At 37.3% G+C, this 19631-nt stretch overlaps 1 protein-coding gene across 6 annotated transcripts in view; it reads left to right on the forward strand.

The window, feature by feature from the left end:
* The window catches only part of ctbp2l (C-terminal binding protein 2, like), a 164025-nt gene that overhangs the window by 127763 nt on the left and 16631 nt on the right, over positions 1-19631 (forward strand). For all 6 annotated transcript variants that reach the window (XM_057826303.1, XM_057826300.1, XM_057826301.1 and 3 more), the window contains one exon: positions 14001-14155. In XM_057826303.1, coding sequence (XP_057682286.1) covers positions 14001-14155 — 155 coding nt within the window. The remainder of the gene's footprint in view (positions 1-14000; positions 14156-19631) is intronic.

Raw genomic sequence — 19631 nt, forward strand, 5'->3', positions numbered from 1 at the left:
TTTTGTTCTTCTGACACAATTCTGAAGTTGATTTACTTCTGTGTTTTGGATGACTGTCTTATTGCAGCATCCATCCTCTATTCAGCTTCAACTTTCTTAGACGGCCGCAGGTTTTCCTGCAAAACATCCTGATTAACTTTTGAATTCTTTCTTCCATTAATGATTGCAAGTTGTCCAGGCCCTGAAGAAGCAAAACAGCCCCAAATCATGATGCTCCCTCCACCACGCTTCATGGTGGGGATGAGGTATGGATGTTGGCTTACCAGCTGTGTGTTTTATAGTGGGCAGGGCAGCTTTAAACCACTCAACAGTGATTGGGCACACACCTGACTTAACTTGTTTAGTAAAAATTGGTTTCAATTGCTCTTTAAGTCTCCTTAGGCAGAGGGTTAACTTACTTATTTTCCCCCCTTCTGTTATTGTTTGCATGCTATCCTCAATAAAATATGAAAACCTAGAAATGTTTGGGTAGTTTTAGTTAAAGCAAACACTGGTTTTACATCTGTGTGATTTTGACAAAGATCAGATCACATTTGATGGTGATTTTATGTAGAAATGTGAGAAATTCCAAAAGGTTCAGATACTTTTTCATACCACTGTATTTATTTTTTTCTAACTTTTAAAATGAATTTTCATGGTCTTGTTTTTGTCTTAGTTTTTTGGTCTTGTCTCAGTTCTTGGTGAGTTCTGGTCTTTGTCAGATAGTGTGGTCTTGGCACAGCTTTAATATGTACGTATATATTAGAGCGTGGCAAGTTAACTCACAAATTAATGAATGTAGTTAATTACTGTGCTTCGAGGGTTCGTTTAATTGGAGTGGTGTTGTAATGGTTTGTTTTGAAAGTGTTTGCATTTAGTTTTATATATTTGGCCGGATTCATTGCCCTCTTGTGGAAACAGTGAATATGACATAACTCATCTAACATGACGGGATCCAGCTGCTCCCTGTTAAGACCAACATAAGTTTTTGTTTGAGCTAATATGATTGTTGATGCATTCCTAATTTAGCTTAGAAGTATATTTAGCCGTTATTTGTGGGAATATGGGTTTGAATGATTTGTAAAGAGCATTGTAAATTAAACGTGAGCATTCTATAGCATTTAAGCTTGCGGACTTTTGCTATGCAAGTTAGCCAATTGTTCTTTTGTTGTACTCAGAGCCTCATTTATTTATTTTAGTACCCTTTCAGGCTAAGATCAGGTATTTTAATGATTGTATTGCTCTTGTGAAATTAAAGTGCAATTCTGCATAGTTTTAAAAAACACTGGAAATTTTATTTTGTATTCGCATTTAATGCTCTTGTGAAAGTGCAAGCAAGCTTTTGTTTTACATCTCCTAAAATTTATTCTGAAAAGCATTAAATGTTCCTCATCCGATTACACAATTATTTGAACTAACCTTACCTGAATTAACCTAACCCTAACTGATAAATTAATCGTAAATAATCAATAGCTTCGACCCTGTACTTGAGTGCGACCTCTACAGTAATTTTCGGTCTATAAGCCGCGACCGGATTAATTAATTGGTAATACTTTATTTGACAGTGGCGTCATAAGACTGTCATGAGACCGTCATAATTATGACATGACACTATCCTGGGCTTTATTGAATGCTTATGTCAGATGCCATTAAGTGTCATCCGGCAAATTATGTCACTAAATCCATTTATGTCCAGCTCGGATCTTTTATATCCGTTCAAAAGTGAGATAATTTGCCGGATGACACTAAATGACATCTGTCATAAATATTCATTAATGTTCATGACAGTGTCATGTCATAATTATAATTGTCTTATGACAGTCTTATAGCGGCACTGTCAAATAAAGTGTTCCCAAAAACCATAACTAGCAATTAATGAAACAACTGGAACAGTAACTGAAGAAATTATTAGCACAGAACATGAATTTTGATTATTTACATCTGTAGCGCTGCAACGCATGCTAGGAGGCATGTTGGACAGCAACATTGTCGACAACAGGTGGCAAAAGGTTGATTGTCTCCCCCAAGGGAGCAGTGATGGCCAAATGAAGCTTCTCGAAGAATTGAAGCTTTGCAGCCAATTGGTTCAAAGCTTCATGGTGGTTTATTTGGTCATATGACAGTCTTATGATGCCGCTGTCAAAAAACGTGGTACTGCTTTATATCTTTTGGTGTAAATATCCCATAATACAGTGAGGACAGCTGCGGCTTATAGTCCAGTGCGGTTTTTCTATGAACAAATGTTGTTTTCGTGTCAAATTTGGTGGGTGGCGGCTTATAGTCAGGTGTGTTTTGTAGTCCGAAAATAAAGGTAAATATTTTTATCCCTCTTCACTAGGGATGGGAATCAAAATCCGATTCCAATTCGGAACCGGTTCCTAGTGTTTCGAGGCCTCGACATCACAATGGAAAAAACCTTAACGATCCCTTTAACGAGTCCTGAAGACGCATATTGCGTCGTGACTGTCTTGTTGTCCAAACACATCAAACTAGCATGGCGCCAAGAACCACCCGCTCCAAAGTTTGGCTACACTTCACCAGGAAAGAGGGTGAAAATGAAAGGTTACGATGGTTTAGCACGAGCATTGCAGCTGTAAACATAACAATGACAGCACGTAGGTTCAAACGCTCGAAAGTGTGTCTTCACTTCACGAGGAAAAATTACAACAAAACGACTTGCAATCATTGCAAGGTGGAGATAACTGCATTGGGAGGGAAGGTGGAGATAACTGCATCGGGAGGGAATAGACTGCACTGTCCTCACCGAGACAGCTATACAGCTAGCTAAACTCCGAAATGACGATACAGAAGACGTTGGTATAATTTGCTGACTTTATTCAACCATCACTTGAAGAGTGAAACTAAAAATAGAAATGAAACAATTCAATTTCGTCCCCAATAACAAACAGGTTTGCATCAACGTAAATCAGCGATGATTATCGGCTAATTCAGTAATAACAAAACAGTTAGCATGCGTTCGCTAGCATTAGCACATCGTTCAAACCACTACACAACTGGATTTAAGTGTCGGATCGCGAGTGGAAACACACAACAACAACACAAAAGATGATACATACAGGCGTTGCCTCTGTAGATATTTTACAAGCATTAACAAAGAACGTAGGGTCGCAGCAGTGCTTCCCTCTCTTACTAACTCACTCACTCGCTTGGATGCGCATTTCTTCTTCTTCACGTGAGCGCGTTCTTCTTCGCGTGAGGAAGCGCAAGGGCGCCCCCACTTGAGCGTGAAAGCACCATAAAAACTAAAAGGCATGCATTTCAATATACTGGTAAATAATACTTTAACAGGGGTCCCCAAACTACGGCCCGCGGGCCGAATACAGCCCGCCCCGACATTTGGTCCGGCCCCCTGAACAATAGACCCTACCCACTGACATCACAAAATCACGTGTTCGCTGTATTGTTCCGCCCCATTGTCCGTCATTTTGTGTCTGTATTATCAATGGTCTGAATTGATCGAGCAATTTATAATGCATTTCATGGAAGACCCGGTGCTTTCGGATGCCGTAAACTCACTGGATGCGTTGCATAAAAGGCGTTATGTGGAAAAGCTTCAGTTTATCCATTCGCCAGATCCATATTTGATCCCTAAATCGATGTTTTTGACCCGCTGTCTTCGCCGTCTTTGCCTGACATCTGCTAGCTACCCTGATATTTACAACTATCTTGTCCACACAAAATCAGCCTATTCTCACGAAAGTTTGAAAAACTTTAAGAGCTCGGAGGATTATAAATACTTCGTTGCTGGTTGGGTGAAACAGGTCCTCGTCCACGAAAATTCGGCAGGAATCTATCTTGTGCTTGGAAAGGTGAGTTACGAAATTTTCAATTCAAAATCTTTTGTTCTTGCTAACATCCACTGTCAAGTCTAATGTATTTCATGTCATTTGTCAATGGAGCTAGGGCTTTTAATGTTTATATGGTTTAGCGAGAGCACTCTCAGTACATACATACGTGTATGTTGTCGGCAATTAGCCTAGCAATGATTTTAATTGTGGTTGTCAGCCCAAAACCCTCTAAATATATATTAAATGCATCTTACCAGATATAAAATGACTACTACATAATCTGTGGTAATCGTTTGGAGCCCAGTTTTCTCGTCAAATTGCAGCAGCCCATCTCGCTCTCCTCACCGGGTCTCTCGGAATCCGGTAGAACTTCAAGTCTCTCCGTCTATCTTCTCTGTTATTGCAACCGACCGCCACACACGCCTTCACCATTTTGATTATTAATGTTAACAAGCAGAAAAACACGCCGTAAATAGGAGGAATGTACGTAGCCGTAACAGGTAAACGCGATGTGTTGACGGACAATTGGGCGGCACCAGTCAGGAGGGCGGAGTTGTGACGTCACATGGGTAGGGTCTATACCAGAGAGCATTTTGAATTTTTTTTTTCTTTCTCAATATTGTTAATTATTTTCTGGCCTTTTTCTGTGAAGAACTCAGAGAAGGTTATTTGGTTATTATCTATTTGATTAATAGTGTTATTATTATTAATTATTATTATATTATTATATTATATTATTGTTTTTATTTTATTTACTTTTGTTCCGTGAAATATCCAGAAAGTGTTATTTGATTGTGGCATTCCGAAAAACAAAAATTTTTTACATTTAGGCACTCCTGCAATCGTCACACTTTTTCTGTTACAAACTGACCCCGGCCCCTCATCAGAGAAGGGAAAAGTTATGCGGCCTTCACTGGAAAAAGTTTGGGGACCCCTGCAAGTTTAACACATATTGCTAACGGCAGACCAACGACCTATATGCCAATATATACCAATTTTTTAAAATTTCTATTAGAAAAATGTTTCAGTAAAATGTTACATTCTTGTGCATTTGCCACTTATTGCCACAGTTAATATTGAGGCTTTGGGCCTCTTTTGACCTTGTTGTGAGTTTTTAAGGTTGTGACTTCTGATCAAACAAACTCAACGCCAATCAAAACGTTTGTTCTTCTTTTTCCCCAAATTAGAATCGATAAGAGAATCGATAAAGAATCGAATCGTTAAGCAATATCGATAATGGAATCGGAATCGTAAAAATCCTATCAGTTCCCATCCCTACTCTTCACTGTGCATTTTGGCTGGCGCAACTTATACTTGGGCTCGACTAATAGTCCGAAAAATACGGTATGCATTAAAACAAACAATGCTGTGGGTTGCAATGGATTAATAGCATTTCAGTTCATTTCATTTGGTAGAAAATTGATTTGCTAAATTGAGTCACAAGCTTGGTCAAGGGTTGAATTCAATCTATAATTCAGGGTACATCTGTATTTACCTCCTGGAGTTACTGGCTGAAAATTGACGTTTTTAAAGCGTTTTTTGAAGGCCGGTCATTAGTTGTTATTAGCTTTTCTGTTGGTGTTGGTTCATGTGTGTTGCAGTACCTTGGCAGACGCCGCCATGACAGCTGCTGGCTTCTTCTGTGCACACGCACGCCTCCCAACACACAGTGGTGAGGCAACAGATGAGCAACAAACGCAGCTAGTGGGAACACGAGAGAACATGAGAGTATTCAGTACGCATTTATTGACATGCGCCGTGCTGTTTTTTCTAAATCGTACCTGCAACACGAGCCCAGCCTGAGGTGAACACGCCCGCCGTTCGCGCTTTTATTTCCCGGCGCGGAATGGAAGAGAGCGTTTGTCACTTCACAGCTGAGAGCTTGTCAGCTGTAGTAAAAGTGTCTTTTTGATATTTATTGGCTTCTTTCATGGAGTTTGGCTGCAGCGGAAATGGAAGCGAGCGGCGACAGAACACTTATAAAGTAAATGCGGTTAAAGATCAAAGGCGTTATAAAGAAACGGGTGAAGGAAACAGGCCTGTGGGTTCTGGTCTTACGTGGAGGCTGTCCAGTAGGTCGCTGGTGGACAAGCAATAAACTGAAATGTGATTTGCACTGATGATTTGACCAAGTTAAAACTGAGATTTTAAGGTTTTGAGACTTTGATGGGTTGAGACCAACTCAAGCATCAATGTTAAGGATTCCTTGGAGGGCCATTGTGACTATCAACTAGGACCACCACGATGAATCAATGAGTAGTTAATGAAATAAGTTGTGCTGCAACGATTAATCGATTAACTCAAGTAATTCGAATAGGAAAAAAGTTCCGAATTAAATTTTGCTGCTTCGAGTTTTCGTCTTATTAAATTGGTGTTGTAATTGTTTTGAAAGTGTTTGCATTTAGTTTTATTGATTTGGGTGGATAAACTGCCTTCTAGTGGCAACAGTGAATATGACATAATGAATTTCAAATGGCTGAATCCAGTTGCTCTCTGTTAAGATAAGCTTTTGTTTGAGCTAATGTTTTTTTAATGCAGTTTTAATCTAGTTTATTGGTATATTTAGCCGTTTATGTGTTTGAACCGTTTGTTAAGAGTATTGTTTTTTTTTTTGTTTTTTTTTTAAAAAAGCATTTTATAACATTTAAGCTAGCGGACTTTTGCTATGTAAGTTAGCCAATTGTTCTATTGTTGTACTTGGATCCAAGTATATTTATTTTTAATAAAGTTTCAGGCTCAGCTCAGGTATTTAATTTTTTTTATGTTCCCTATCCGATTATAATTCAAACTAACTAGTTCATGGATTAATCGACTACTAAAATAATCGATAGCTGAAGCTCTATAAATAAACTTATTTTTTGAGACGTAGTTGACTTAAAAGTTGTCCAAATCTTTTTTAAAATCATTTGCAGTATATCTATTTAATTAAAAAAAAAAAAGCCGTAAAGGAATTTTTCTTTTTGAATATATGTTTAATTAAAAAAGGAAAATACAGTAGTCTATTTTTTAAAATCTGTTTTTTTCTCTCTTTACATTGTTTTAAAAAAAAATGCTAAAAAGGTTTTTAATTAAAAGGGGGGGGGGGATATTTCTAATTTTTTTTTTTTTTTAACTGAAGAAAAAAATAAAACAGGTAATATTCTCAGGGTTTTGTACACTGCAAAAACACACCTCCTTAAAACTAAAATAACTAATTCCCTTGTTTTCAGAGTAACTTTACTATAAATAAGTGAAATGATGTGCCAGGGCTTCACGTAAATTTTACTCAATTTATTAAATTAATAAAAGTAGCCAGCTGAAAATTAGCTTTACAGACTTATTTTAAGCAATAAATTAGTATATTTAATATTAAAACAAGCTTATCAGAAATTCAAGAATAGATATTGTTCAAAAATTTCGAAGCGTTTTTTTCTTGATTTAGGTGTAAAATTACCAACTTTTTGTATGTATACAAAAAGTTTTTATGTACTGTATGTAATGTATGGGCATAATAAGAATAATTAGTCATCTTAATCAAGTAGTCGAACAACCTGAAGCAATAATCTATTAATTAGCCATTAACACTCTAAACAAGAAGGAGAAAAATATTTGACTATTTTCTTTAATCAAATCTGGTTAAGACGTTATAAATTTATTATATATAAATGTGGGATTTTCTTTGGCGGCACACACAAAATGATGTGGCGGACCGGTTCTGGTCCCTGGGCATTGAGTTTGACTGAGTACTTGAAACCAGCTCAGGACTAAGACTTGAGATCAAGTAGAGATTTCGACTTAAAGGGCTTGAAAACAAGCCAAGTCCGAGAGTTTGAGTGATTATTGCCAAATCTGAGTTAAGTCTTTTAAATTGCTGATGCCATGACCAAAGATTTGAAGCACCTGAGACTTAGTTGGAACCAAGATATTAATTAGTTTTGACGCCTTTAAAGAATGAAGAAAAAGTTAAGGAACCAAATACCAGTTGTGACTCAGACTTTGAAGGCATGGACATTGCCAACTCATTTGCACCAATCAGCAGGCCCTAGCCATTCCCTCTAACAGTGACACGATTGTTTTGTGAGTTGCAATTTGAACATAAAAATGATCTGACTAGGGTTGGGTGCCTCTGGGTAGCTCATGGCAGGATTTGCGATACAAGGCTCACGATAACGATCTCATGATATGGCGAGACAACAATTATTGATCAGGAACGATACGATATTCTAGAATACAACAAATAAACCGAAAAAGAAGCTATTTTCATTTGACTGCTGTGAACTGGAATGAGTTTATTACTCGTTGACGTCAATCTGGTTGAACTGGCAGGGTGGCAGAGAATAAACGTTTGTTCTTACGCTGCCAACTCTCCGAGTTCAAACGGATTGGACGTCTATTAACGTCAATAGCGGTCCATGCCAGGCAACGAGTTCATTTCACTTCATTTACTGTACATTTTCCATCACATCTCTTTCCATGTACAGTGGTATGAAAAAGTATCTGAACCTTTTGGAATTTCTCACATTTCTGTATAAAATCACCATTGAATGGGATCTGATCTTTGTCAAAATCACACAGATGTAAAAACGGAGTCAGCTTTAACTAAAACCACCCAAACATTTATAAGTTTTCATATTTTAATGAGGATAGCATGCAAACAATGACAAAAGGAGGAAAAATAAGTAAGTGAACCTTCTGCTTAAGGAGACTTAAAGAGCAATTGAAATATTTTTTTACCAAACAATTTACTGTAATTTCCCTAAAATAACGCACACTTTTTTCCTCCCAAAATCTACTTGTAAAATCATGGGTGCGCATTATACACAGATACAGGGACGTAGACAGAAATATATATATATATATATATATAATAGGGCTGTCAAACAATTTTTTTAATCGAGTTAATCACAGCTTAAAAATTAATTAATCATAATTAATCGCAATGCAAACCATCTATAAAATATGCCATATTTTTCTGTAAATCATTGTTGGAATGGAAAGATAAGACACAAGACGGATATATACATTCAACATACTGTACATAAGTACTGTATTTGTTTATTATAACAATAAATCAACAAGATGGCATTAACATTAACATTCTGTTGAAGCGATCCATGGATAGAAAGACTTGTAATTCTTAAAAGATGAATGTTAGTACAAGTTATAGAAATTTTATATTAAAACCCCTTTTAATGTGTTCGTTTTAATAAAATTTGTAAAAATTTTCAATCAAAAAATAAACTAGTAGCTCGCCATTGTTGATCTCAATAATTACATAATTCTCACTCCAAAGTAACAAGTACATATGACCATGTGCTGTCATTTTAATCTGTTTGAGTGGGGCATGTGCGTTAATTGCGTCAAATATTTTAACGTGATTAATTTAAAAAATTAATTACCGCCCGTTAACGCGATAATTTTGACAGCCTAATATATATATATATATTAGGGCCCTAATATATATATATTAGGGCTGTCAAAATTATAGCGTTAAAGGGCGGTAATTAATTTTTTTAATTAATCACGTTAAAATATTTGACGCAATTAACGCTATGATTTTGACAGCCCAAATATATATATATTAGGGCTGTCAAAATTATCGCGTTAACGCGCGTTAATTAATTTTTAAAATTAATCACGTTAAAATATTTGACGCAATTAACGCACTAGGCCCGCTCAGACAAATTTAATGTCAGTACAGTGAAAGGCCAACTTGTTAATTGTGTTTTATGGAGTTTTTCCGCCCTCTGCTGGCGCTTGGGTGTGACTTGCATGTTATCTGGCGTAATGTCGCCCTCTGCTGGCGATTCAGTGCAGCTGATTATTTGGGTTTCGGCGCGCTTTTCTGACGTGATTATATGTCGACGCGAAGTCACACTAATAGACAGTGCTATTCAGACCAGCTAACGTCCGCATCCAGTATTCAGTGGCAGTTCTCATAGCCCCATCACACTGTTTGTGTCTAATACATGCATCGCTTGTGAGTTATATTCCTCCTTTGTTTATATTCATGAGCATTAGATAGTTATTGATGATGTGTATTTGAATTTGTTCACATATATGGTAAAATGCAGTTACATTGTGAGATGCTTGTGAGCTAATTGGCTAATGCTACTGCTCAAATAGACACGTGTGTGTACATTTTATGTTATTTTGTGATTTATGCAAGTTATTGACACATTGCCTTGTTATTTTCAGTTTTACAAAAATACAAGAAACGTGCTCCTGTCAAAAAGAGATGACTTCAGTAAAGCCCATGCAACTTTGCCACACCGTCTGATTTCTTTTTGGAACTTATGTTCGCTATCTGTCAATTTGTGTACTCACACACATTGAGGACAGAATAGGGCTACTAGTTTATTTTTTGATTGAAAATTTTACAAATTTTATTAAAACGAAAACATTAAGAGGCGTTTTAATATAACATTTCTATAACTTGTACTAATATTCATCTTTTAAGAACTACAAGTCTTTCTATCCATGGATCACTTTAACAGAATGTTAATAATGTTAATGCCATCTTGTTGATTTATTGTTATAATAAACAAATACAGTCCTTATGTACCGTATGTTGAATGTATATATCCATCTTGTCTTATCTTACCATTCCAACAATAATTTACAGAAAAATATGGCATATTTTATAGATGGTTTGAATTGCGATTAATTGCGATTAATTACGATTAATTAATTTTTAAGCTGTAATTAACTCGATTAAAAATTTTAATCGTTTGACACTGCTGTCTAAAAGAAAACATTGTTGCTCGTTTAATGTTCGCAAAAAGGCACTTGGCGACCTTTTTAAACAGCGAATAGTAACAATAACGACATAGCGATTCTTGGTGGGAGCATATCGATAACCTCTTGGGCTACCAATTATCGCGATAAATCACCTTTTCGATATATTGTCACACTCCTAGATCCTACACACTAAACAAGAAGAGCAAAAGTCACCCAAAGGTCAGAACAAGATTCCGAACTCTTCCCTTTCACATGTCACTCACATATCGGTCGCCTGTCAGTCAGCAGGCTTAGCTTGACCTGCGGCCAGAAATGAAATAAAAATGCATTTAAAGTGGCACGCAAAGCCTGCTAAGTGATCACCATGACAACAGGCGGAGAGACGACACCTCCGCTCCCGTCCTCCTCCGCAGTGTCGGACCGCTCGCCCGCGTTCTTCATTTTCTCCTCTTTGTCGCCGATGCGTCTCTCAGGAGTGCTTTGGGCTAACGGGCTCGCTTATATTTGTCTGTTTTCATGCTCCTCGTCATATTAATGGAGTGGGTCCTTTTTTTTTTTTTTTTTTTTTTTTTTAATCTCACCTCACAGTGGGAATTAGGGGTGTGACAAAATATCGAAATGATGATATATCGTGATACTTTGTATCTCAAAAGGTTATCGATATGCTCCTGCCAAGAATCGAGATATTGCTTTAAAAATAAAGTTGCACCGATACCAGTATCGGCAGAGGGTGCCGATCCGGCCCGAATTGGTGGTATCGGTATCGACGAGTACCAACATTTAGGGCGCTGATACCATCAACTGGCGTCACTTGAGCGCAAATGAACTGTCCTCCCCACGTGAGCTAACTTCCCAAATCCCGATGCATGATATCTGTATGTTTTTGACTCGAAATTACAACACGAAAATATTTTCGTCTTCAATATTCAGGATGTTCACTACAACTTATATCCGCGATGTTGCGCTGCTTTTCTAACATGGCATTCACAAACGATTAGCATGCGTAAGCTAACGCCCGCTGTTGGAGCGCCGATGGGATAAGAAAGGTTAAGACCGTGAGAGACTAAGCAAACTCATGGTTTCATGATGAACAATGAGTGGCAAATTAAGAGCGCCGTACTTCAAACTCGTCTTGTTTATGAAAGTCGATTCTCATATGATGGTGTTATGCAGTAATGAGCAGAAGTGACTTCTGTGGCCAGAAAACACTCGAGCGGCGCAGCGCGAACACTAGATATCATCAGATAGCAACCTAGATGTCCTTTGTTAGATCCCATGCTAACTCTCGCGCGCACACGCTAGATATCATCAAATAGCAACCTAGATGTGCTACATTAGATCCCATGCCATTAGCAGCGTGAGCCCAGAGCGACGCCATATTGTCCATTGATGAATTAGAAACCGCCATGACTGAATGGAAGTTAAGCAGGCCAAATCAATCCATACCAGTGACTATAGATAATGCTGCAAATACTGTTAATTCAGCACATGTTACAGATGGACTCGGACCACAAATAGGATGTTTTGCTTATATGTTAAATATAGCTGCTAAGAGAGCTGCAGCAATCAACAGTGTGCCCCACTTTACAAACAAGTTAAGATTGTTCTCAGCCCTTATATACAAAATTTCTTCAGATCAGTAAGAAGTGGGCACATAAATATTATGCACTAAAATGCTTGTTTATATGATGGCACTGTTATTTTTGCTTGTTAGCAAAAAAAATAAAAAATAAATAAAAAAATACAAAATAAAATAACAGTTGTATTTTCTGTTTCAGAGCATTAAATGTATTGAATTGTATCGAAAATCGTACCGAACCGTAACTTAACTGTATCGTTGCATCCCTTATACATATACATTTATATTATATATATATATATATTAGGGCTGTCAAACGATTAAAATTTTTAATCGAGTTAATTACAGCTTAAAAATTAATTAATCGTAATTAATTAATCGCAATTAATCGCAATTCAAACCATCTATAAAATATGCCATATTTGTCTGTAAATTATATATATATTCTGTAAAATAATTTGTTGGAATGGAAAGATAAGACACAAGATGGATATATACAGTCAACATACGGTACATAAGGACTGTAGTGGGCATTTCACTCTACTGTCATTTAAATCTGTCTATGCTGTCCTCACTCCGAAGCGTCTACTTTTTCCAAAGCTAGACAGCTAGTGAACGATGCCTTAATAATCAGAATTCTTCCTTTTTCATCTGATTTATTAATAAAATGGCCTCAAACCATTGTCCTCTTTAGACCGTCGTAAAACTACAAAATAAAAGTACACAAGCATTGCATTAGCAACAACGTTAGCTTAGCACGCTATACAGGTTCACTAAACATAAACAAAAAGCGTCTCATACAAAAAATATAACATTTCGCTTACTAACATAATGTGTACATTCTTTACAACAACCATACTTACGGACAAATCTTGTCCAAGGATCATATAAGCACAACATTACAACGTAGGCGTCAGCCCAAGACGTCGTGCAGCCATATTGAACTGGCAAGAAGGCAATAAACCGTGTCGCAAAGCAACCACAAGAGTTCGCTGTTAGACAGCACAAAAAACCTTGCTGTAAAACTTACCAAAAGGCAGAATACTGTCTGAGCGGGATATGTGTGTTAATCGCGTCAAATATTTTAACGTGATTAATTTAAAAAATTAATTACCGCGCGTTAACGCGATAATTTTGACAGCCCTAATATATATATATATATATATATATATGTTTTTTTTTTTTTTTGCAAACAGTGGTATCGGAATGGTATCGGTATCGGTATCGGCCGATACTGCACAGCCAGGTATCGGTATCGGGCCCAAAAAATGGTATCGGTGCAACACTATTTAAAAAGGTGTCAATGTCTAAAAACAAATAAAAATGAACCAACAAGTTGCTACCAAAATCTTCCACCATAATAGTGTCTCAGGTAATTCTAGGGCTGCATTGACGGTGCTCGACGCCCAATCTATTTAGACTGGGAACGTCCGTTCATTCGAAACCAGAGCATTCACAGTCATTCTGTCCGATTTTCAGGGCATTTAAAGGTCACTTGCTGTTCATTTTAGGGCATTTACAGGTCATTTTCTGTTGAGTTTGAGTCACTGCCTATTCTTTTGGGTGTAGGTTTGGTGGGAGGGATGGCAGCGAATGAACGAAATGAACCCTCCCACTTCAAATGGATTGGACGTCTACAAGTGATAAACTCATTCCAATTCACAGCAGAAGCTTGTTTTTCTGTTTATTAGTTGTTTGTAGAATATCCTAGAATGATTTCCCGACCAATGTATCGATAATCGTTGTATCGCCATATCGTCAGATCGTTATCGTGAGCTTTGTATCGCAAATTGAATCATATCTCGAGGTACCAAGAGGTTCCCACTCCTAGTAGGAATGCACTTTTTGTTCAGACCCTTTCAGTTACTCTATAAATGTTTGAATATGTAATATGTCCACTTTGTTTTCTTCAGGTATCCGGCCCCAAATCATGAACGGGCCCATGCACCCGCGCCCTCTAGTGGCGTTACTGGACGGGCGCGACTGTACGGTGGAGATGCCCATTCTCAAAGACCTCGCTACAGTCGCCTTCTGCGACGCGCAGTCCACGCAGGAGATTCACGAGAAGGTAATGGCGGTCTTAATTCTTTTATAAGTAACTCATTTAACACATTGCCTCCCATTGACGACTATAGATGTCCAATCCGGCTCTCCCGTTGGAAGTCTAGCGCCAGCAATGGCTCGGAAATATGAGGCAGTCCTCCAGATCGAAATAAATTTGACATCCATCACTGTCGATGGCTGTTAATGAGTTTAATAGGCACTTTTCATCCTTCTGCTGTGAAGCGAGTCCAATCTGTTTGAAGTGGAAGGGATGGCAGCGAATGAACGAGTTTAATTTTGGGGCATTTCAGGTCATTTTCTGTTGATTCTGAGTCACTTCTTGTTGATTTTGGAGCATTTATGGGTCACTTCTTGTTGATTTTGGGTTACAGAACAGGAAGTGACGTGCGAATCTCCCCAAATGAACAGGCAGTGATTCAAACTCATAGGAATGGACCTGTAAATGCCCTAAAATGAACAGAAAGTGACTTGCAAATGCCCCCCAAATCGGGAAGACTGTCTGGCCTTTTCAAAACGATATACAGTGATCCCTCGTTTTTTGCGGTTAATGGAGACCAGAACCCGCCGAAATAAGTGGGGAAAAACGCGAAGTAGCACCCCCCCAATGAAAAACCAAAAAATATTATTTATTATTATTATTATTTTTAAACAAGAATAAAGTCATAGAAAAATGCTTGGCTTTATTAAATGCTTCATTGAGTGAGTCTACTAAAATCCGCTCAAGCTGCTCACTTACACACAATGAGTTGCCACAGCAATGGTTTAACAAGTTAAACAATGTTTGATGCATGTGTCACTTTTAAAGTTCGTTCCTCTGGTAGACACAATGAGTTGCCACTGCAATGGCTTAAGTTAAACGATGATTGACGCATGCGGCACTTTTAAAGTTTGTGACTGGTAGGGATGTCCCGATCCAGGTTTTTGCACTCCAATCCGATACCGATATTGTTTTGCACTTCCGATCCGATACAGAGATACTGGCCGATACCGATCTATCTGAGCATGTGGTAACGGTTGGTAACAAGAAACTGACCTGTTTATTCAGTGACAAACACAAAACATTATAAATAACAAACAGAAATGGCATAGTCAGTCAGTAAAACGTGCAAATAATATTGTAAACTGTCATAAAAAAGCAAAACACACCAACAACCTCAGTGGAAAATCCCACAAATCCCCCAAGCTATTAGATACTTTTAATGTTTCGTGCATTAGTTACAAAAATTGTATAAAAAGCCCTCAGGTTTAAATAAACGACTATTTCAGTATCAAGTTAACATTTTACAACAGTAAATAAAATACTCAAGTCCCCATTCTGTATCAGCAGCTTTAAACTACATTCAATTCATTTAATTTTGCGAATCAACTGTTAAAGTTGTTAAAATTGCTCCCGTTATTCCATAATTTCCCTTCTGTCTACGTTCGACATGTGGAAGTGTTAAAACTGTTTTGAAGATAGATTCAAGTCATGATTTTGCCGATTTAGGAGTATTTTAGATAAAATGTTAATTAGGTTCGCTCGGAAGGTTCACAACAGCCTACTAGGGAAGTCTTCTGCTTTAAGATGGCGGCTGTTCACTAACGCATCTGGTTTTCAATGTTGCTAACACAGTCGAGTCTGTCATGTAGCATCTAGTTCTATATACATATGATATCTATTATCTCCAGTAAAACGACGTTCACGTCGTTTGTAGCGGCTGTCAGCAGCAGTCAGGTATTCTTCTGTTTTTTATCCAGCGGCATGAGTTGAGCTAAAGCCGTGAGTTGAGCATTGGCATTACCCGGGTCTATGACAAGGATTATGTTTACTTTCAGGACGCAATGCGGTCAGTTTCTCATTGCGTCCCGAAGACCGTGCTGTGTATTAGTTCCGCTTTACTTGACATACTTCAGTAATCGGAATTTGGATGTTGGTGAATAGTTCTTCCACGGCCGAATCGCTCAAGGATGTAATGACGGCTGGGCATGTTGTACCGTGGTTCTAAGTGTTGGATGGTGCGTCGTTACTCACGTGAGATAATGGCTTGTCATCCAGAATGAATTCTTCGGCAATGACTTGTTATTCCCTGGGCTTTGGGACTGTCGAGTGCCAGTTTGTCACGCATAGCAAAGTTTCTGCCAGTGTTAGTTGCGTAGGACCTTTCTTTTTGTCTTCGGTTTTCTTCGCATACTCCTCATATTGTTTGTGGTGGTATTTCGCTAAATGCTTGATTAGGTTGGTTGTATTAAAACTTCTTACAGCTTTACCACTACGCTGGACTTTATTGTGGCATATGTTGCACTCTGCCTCTTTGTCTTTGTCGTCCTTTAAGGTGAAATGATCCCACAAAGCTGACATTTTTACCGATAAAGTCTCTCGGTAAATTGGGAGACGGTAATGTAAATGTAGTGTGTTGAAGGTGTGCCGTAAAATGCGGACCGGATTTTAGGGACACCGAAGCAAAAACTGAAATGGATTATGTAAATCGGTGAGCTGGAAAACCCGCACCGCACTTTAAAAGAAAACTGGATCGGAATTTTCCCAAGTTCCGATCCGATACCGATACGCATTTTTTTGCCCATATCGGCGTCCGAGCCGATCCAAATATCGGATTGGGATATCTCTAGACTCTGGCAAGATCAGACACAAACATCTCATTTTTATATTGAGAAAAAAAATCCGTGCTGGAAGTTTGAAGCGCGAAGTAGCGAAGGATCACTGTATCTAGGGCTGTCCCAGACGACTATTTTTCTCCCGATTAGTCAGCAGACTTTAACGATTAGTCGACTATTGTAAATTTTTTTTTTTTGGCTTTTTAATTTTTAGTTTTTTTTAATGAATTATTATTATTACATTTTTGTTGATGCTTATTAATTCCCAAAAACATTTTGGGACACTTAAATTCTTTATTAAAGTACAAATAAACACATAAGTAATAATAATAAATCACAAACAATGAAGTCAAATGCTGATAGCATTAACTAGTGAAAAAGAATGGAATGTAAACAGATTAAGAAGGCTGCGACTTCACCTTTTTGACATGATTCAAAACAATTCTTAAAAAAAAAACAACAACTACATATTAAAATGATCTAGCATTAATATTATAGTATACTACTATATGTATATACATACTAATATGTTATGATGTAAAGTAAGTAAAATTAGTGCAGTCATGGACTAAAGTAAGCAGGCCAGTGTTTCCATTTATTTTATTATTATTATATTTTTTAATATTATTATTATGTTTTTTATTCCCCCAAGCGAGAGCATCCATTATTCTAAAAAAACAATCTGCATGCTGTGCACAGATTACAGAGACCTACAGCTTTCGTGAGCAGCAGCAGAGTAGATAAATAAACGTCACGTGTCACCAGGGTGAAGTACATGAAAATAATTTTATGATGCACGTTGATACAAAGTACATAAAAGCAACTTCAATAAAAAAATGTCGTTAGTTATGTGGACTTACGATCCGCCAGCTTGTTGTCTCCTGTCGTCTTCCAAAATTACAACTGGCGCTGCAGGTGTTCATTTACGGCCGATGTGCTGCCTTCTCAGTGTACCCTCCTTTGTTTCGTTGAAGTAAGTCCATGCTTTGGCCACTTTGGTGTGCTTTTTTGGCTTTGTGCCGCTTTCCCCGCTTGCTTGCCGAGCGTTCGCCATTCTCAACTTTCCACGCATATACTGTATTTTCTTCATTAACCGTCGATGTGATGGTGTGCTCCTCGACGCATTTATATCACTGATGACGTAGCGGACAGCTCTAGATAAATCGATTCTTGGCAGGAGCATATCCATAACATTTGGGATACAAAGTATCACAATATATCACCATTTCAAATTTTAACCACTGGATATTTTTTATTCATTTTAGTTATGATTTTATTTATAGATTTATGATTTCATGTAGTTTTTTATATTTTTTTATATTTTTACTGTAATGTGAAAAATGTAACATCATTTTTTTTTTTTTTTTTTTTTTTTTTTTGAGAATATAAAAAAGAAGGAAGGCATTTTTTAAAAACAATACTTTGAAAACAATTTAAACAATTAACCTTTATGCCATCATTAAATTTTATCCAACATCAAGAGGACAACGACCAAGCCTCTCCCATAGACTTCATAATACATTGACATGACACGGGGCGCAGGGCCGTAGGGGGCCTATTTTCAAAAACTTCAAATATTTTCAAAACCAAAGCTGCTACTGAAATAAAACCAAAATAGGCAAAACCTTAGCCATATATGAGTCTCCATGAGTAGCGGCATCAAAAAATTCAAAGTCGTTCCCTGATAAAATCACGATTATTTTTCATATAACAAAACTTAAAATGGCTATGAAATTCTCAGATTTTACACTAGATTCACAAAAATCACCAAATGCAGAGATAATCACCTATATTTTCAGGATCTACAGTATAGCAATATTTAAAACATCATATAAGTTTTTGCCCAGAATAGCAACTTAATTTTTTTTCAACAGCTAATAAATCACTCAATCTTCACATCAGAAACTTAATACTTGAGGAAAATATGCAGAATCAATTATAATTCATAAATAGATTATTAATAAATTCTATATGCAATCACAACTTATTATTGACTAGAACAGCCCTTTATTGTGGTTATACAGTTGTATAGTTAGTTATATAGTTGTAGTGAATGAAGCTAGCGGCCGTCTGACGTAAACAGAGCTTTTCTGGTGAAAATTCTTGCGAATAAATGCTTAAATCTCCGAATCCTTCATAGATATGGACGTAAAACAGTCTCGATTCTTGGTTAAAAGCCACACACACACACAAAAAAAAGGCAGTTAGCGTTTATTTTACGTAAATACAGTATGTCGAAGTACAATGCTACTCTATTAGCGAATGAGGCTAACGGCCGCCAGATGTAAACAGCTTTTCTGGCGAAAATTCTTCTGTATAAATGCTTAAATCCCCGAGTTCTTAATAGATATGGACGTAAAACAGTCTTGATTCTTGGTTAAAAGCAAAAAAGCCGTGCAGTTAGCATTTATTTTACGTAAATGTCGAAGTACAATGCTACTCTGTTAGCCAATGAAGCTAGCGGCCGCCAGATGTGAACAGAGCTTTTCTGGTGAAAATTATTGTGAATAAATGCTTAAGTCCCTGAGTTCTTAATAGATATGGACATAAAACAGTCTTGATTCTTGGTTAAAAGCAAAAAAAAACGTGCAGTTAGCGTTTATTTTACGTAAACATGTCGAAGTACAATGCTACTCTGTTAGCGAATGAGGCTAGCGGCCGCCAGATGTAAACAGAGCTTTTCTGGCGAAAATTCTTGTGAATAAATTCTTAAATACCTGAATTCTTCATAGATATGGACATAAAACCGTCTTGATTCTTGGTTAAAAGAAAAAAAAAAAACGTGCAGTTAGTGTTTATTTTACGTAAATATGTTGAAGTACAATGCTACTCTGTTAGCTAATGAAGCTAGCGGCCGCCAGATGTGAACAGAGATTTTCTGGTGAAAA

The sequence above is a fragment of the Corythoichthys intestinalis genome, chromosome 21, assembly GCF_030265065.1.
Source record: "Corythoichthys intestinalis isolate RoL2023-P3 chromosome 21, ASM3026506v1, whole genome shotgun sequence".
NCBI classification, from domain to species: domain Eukaryota; kingdom Metazoa; phylum Chordata; class Actinopteri; order Syngnathiformes; family Syngnathidae; genus Corythoichthys; species Corythoichthys intestinalis.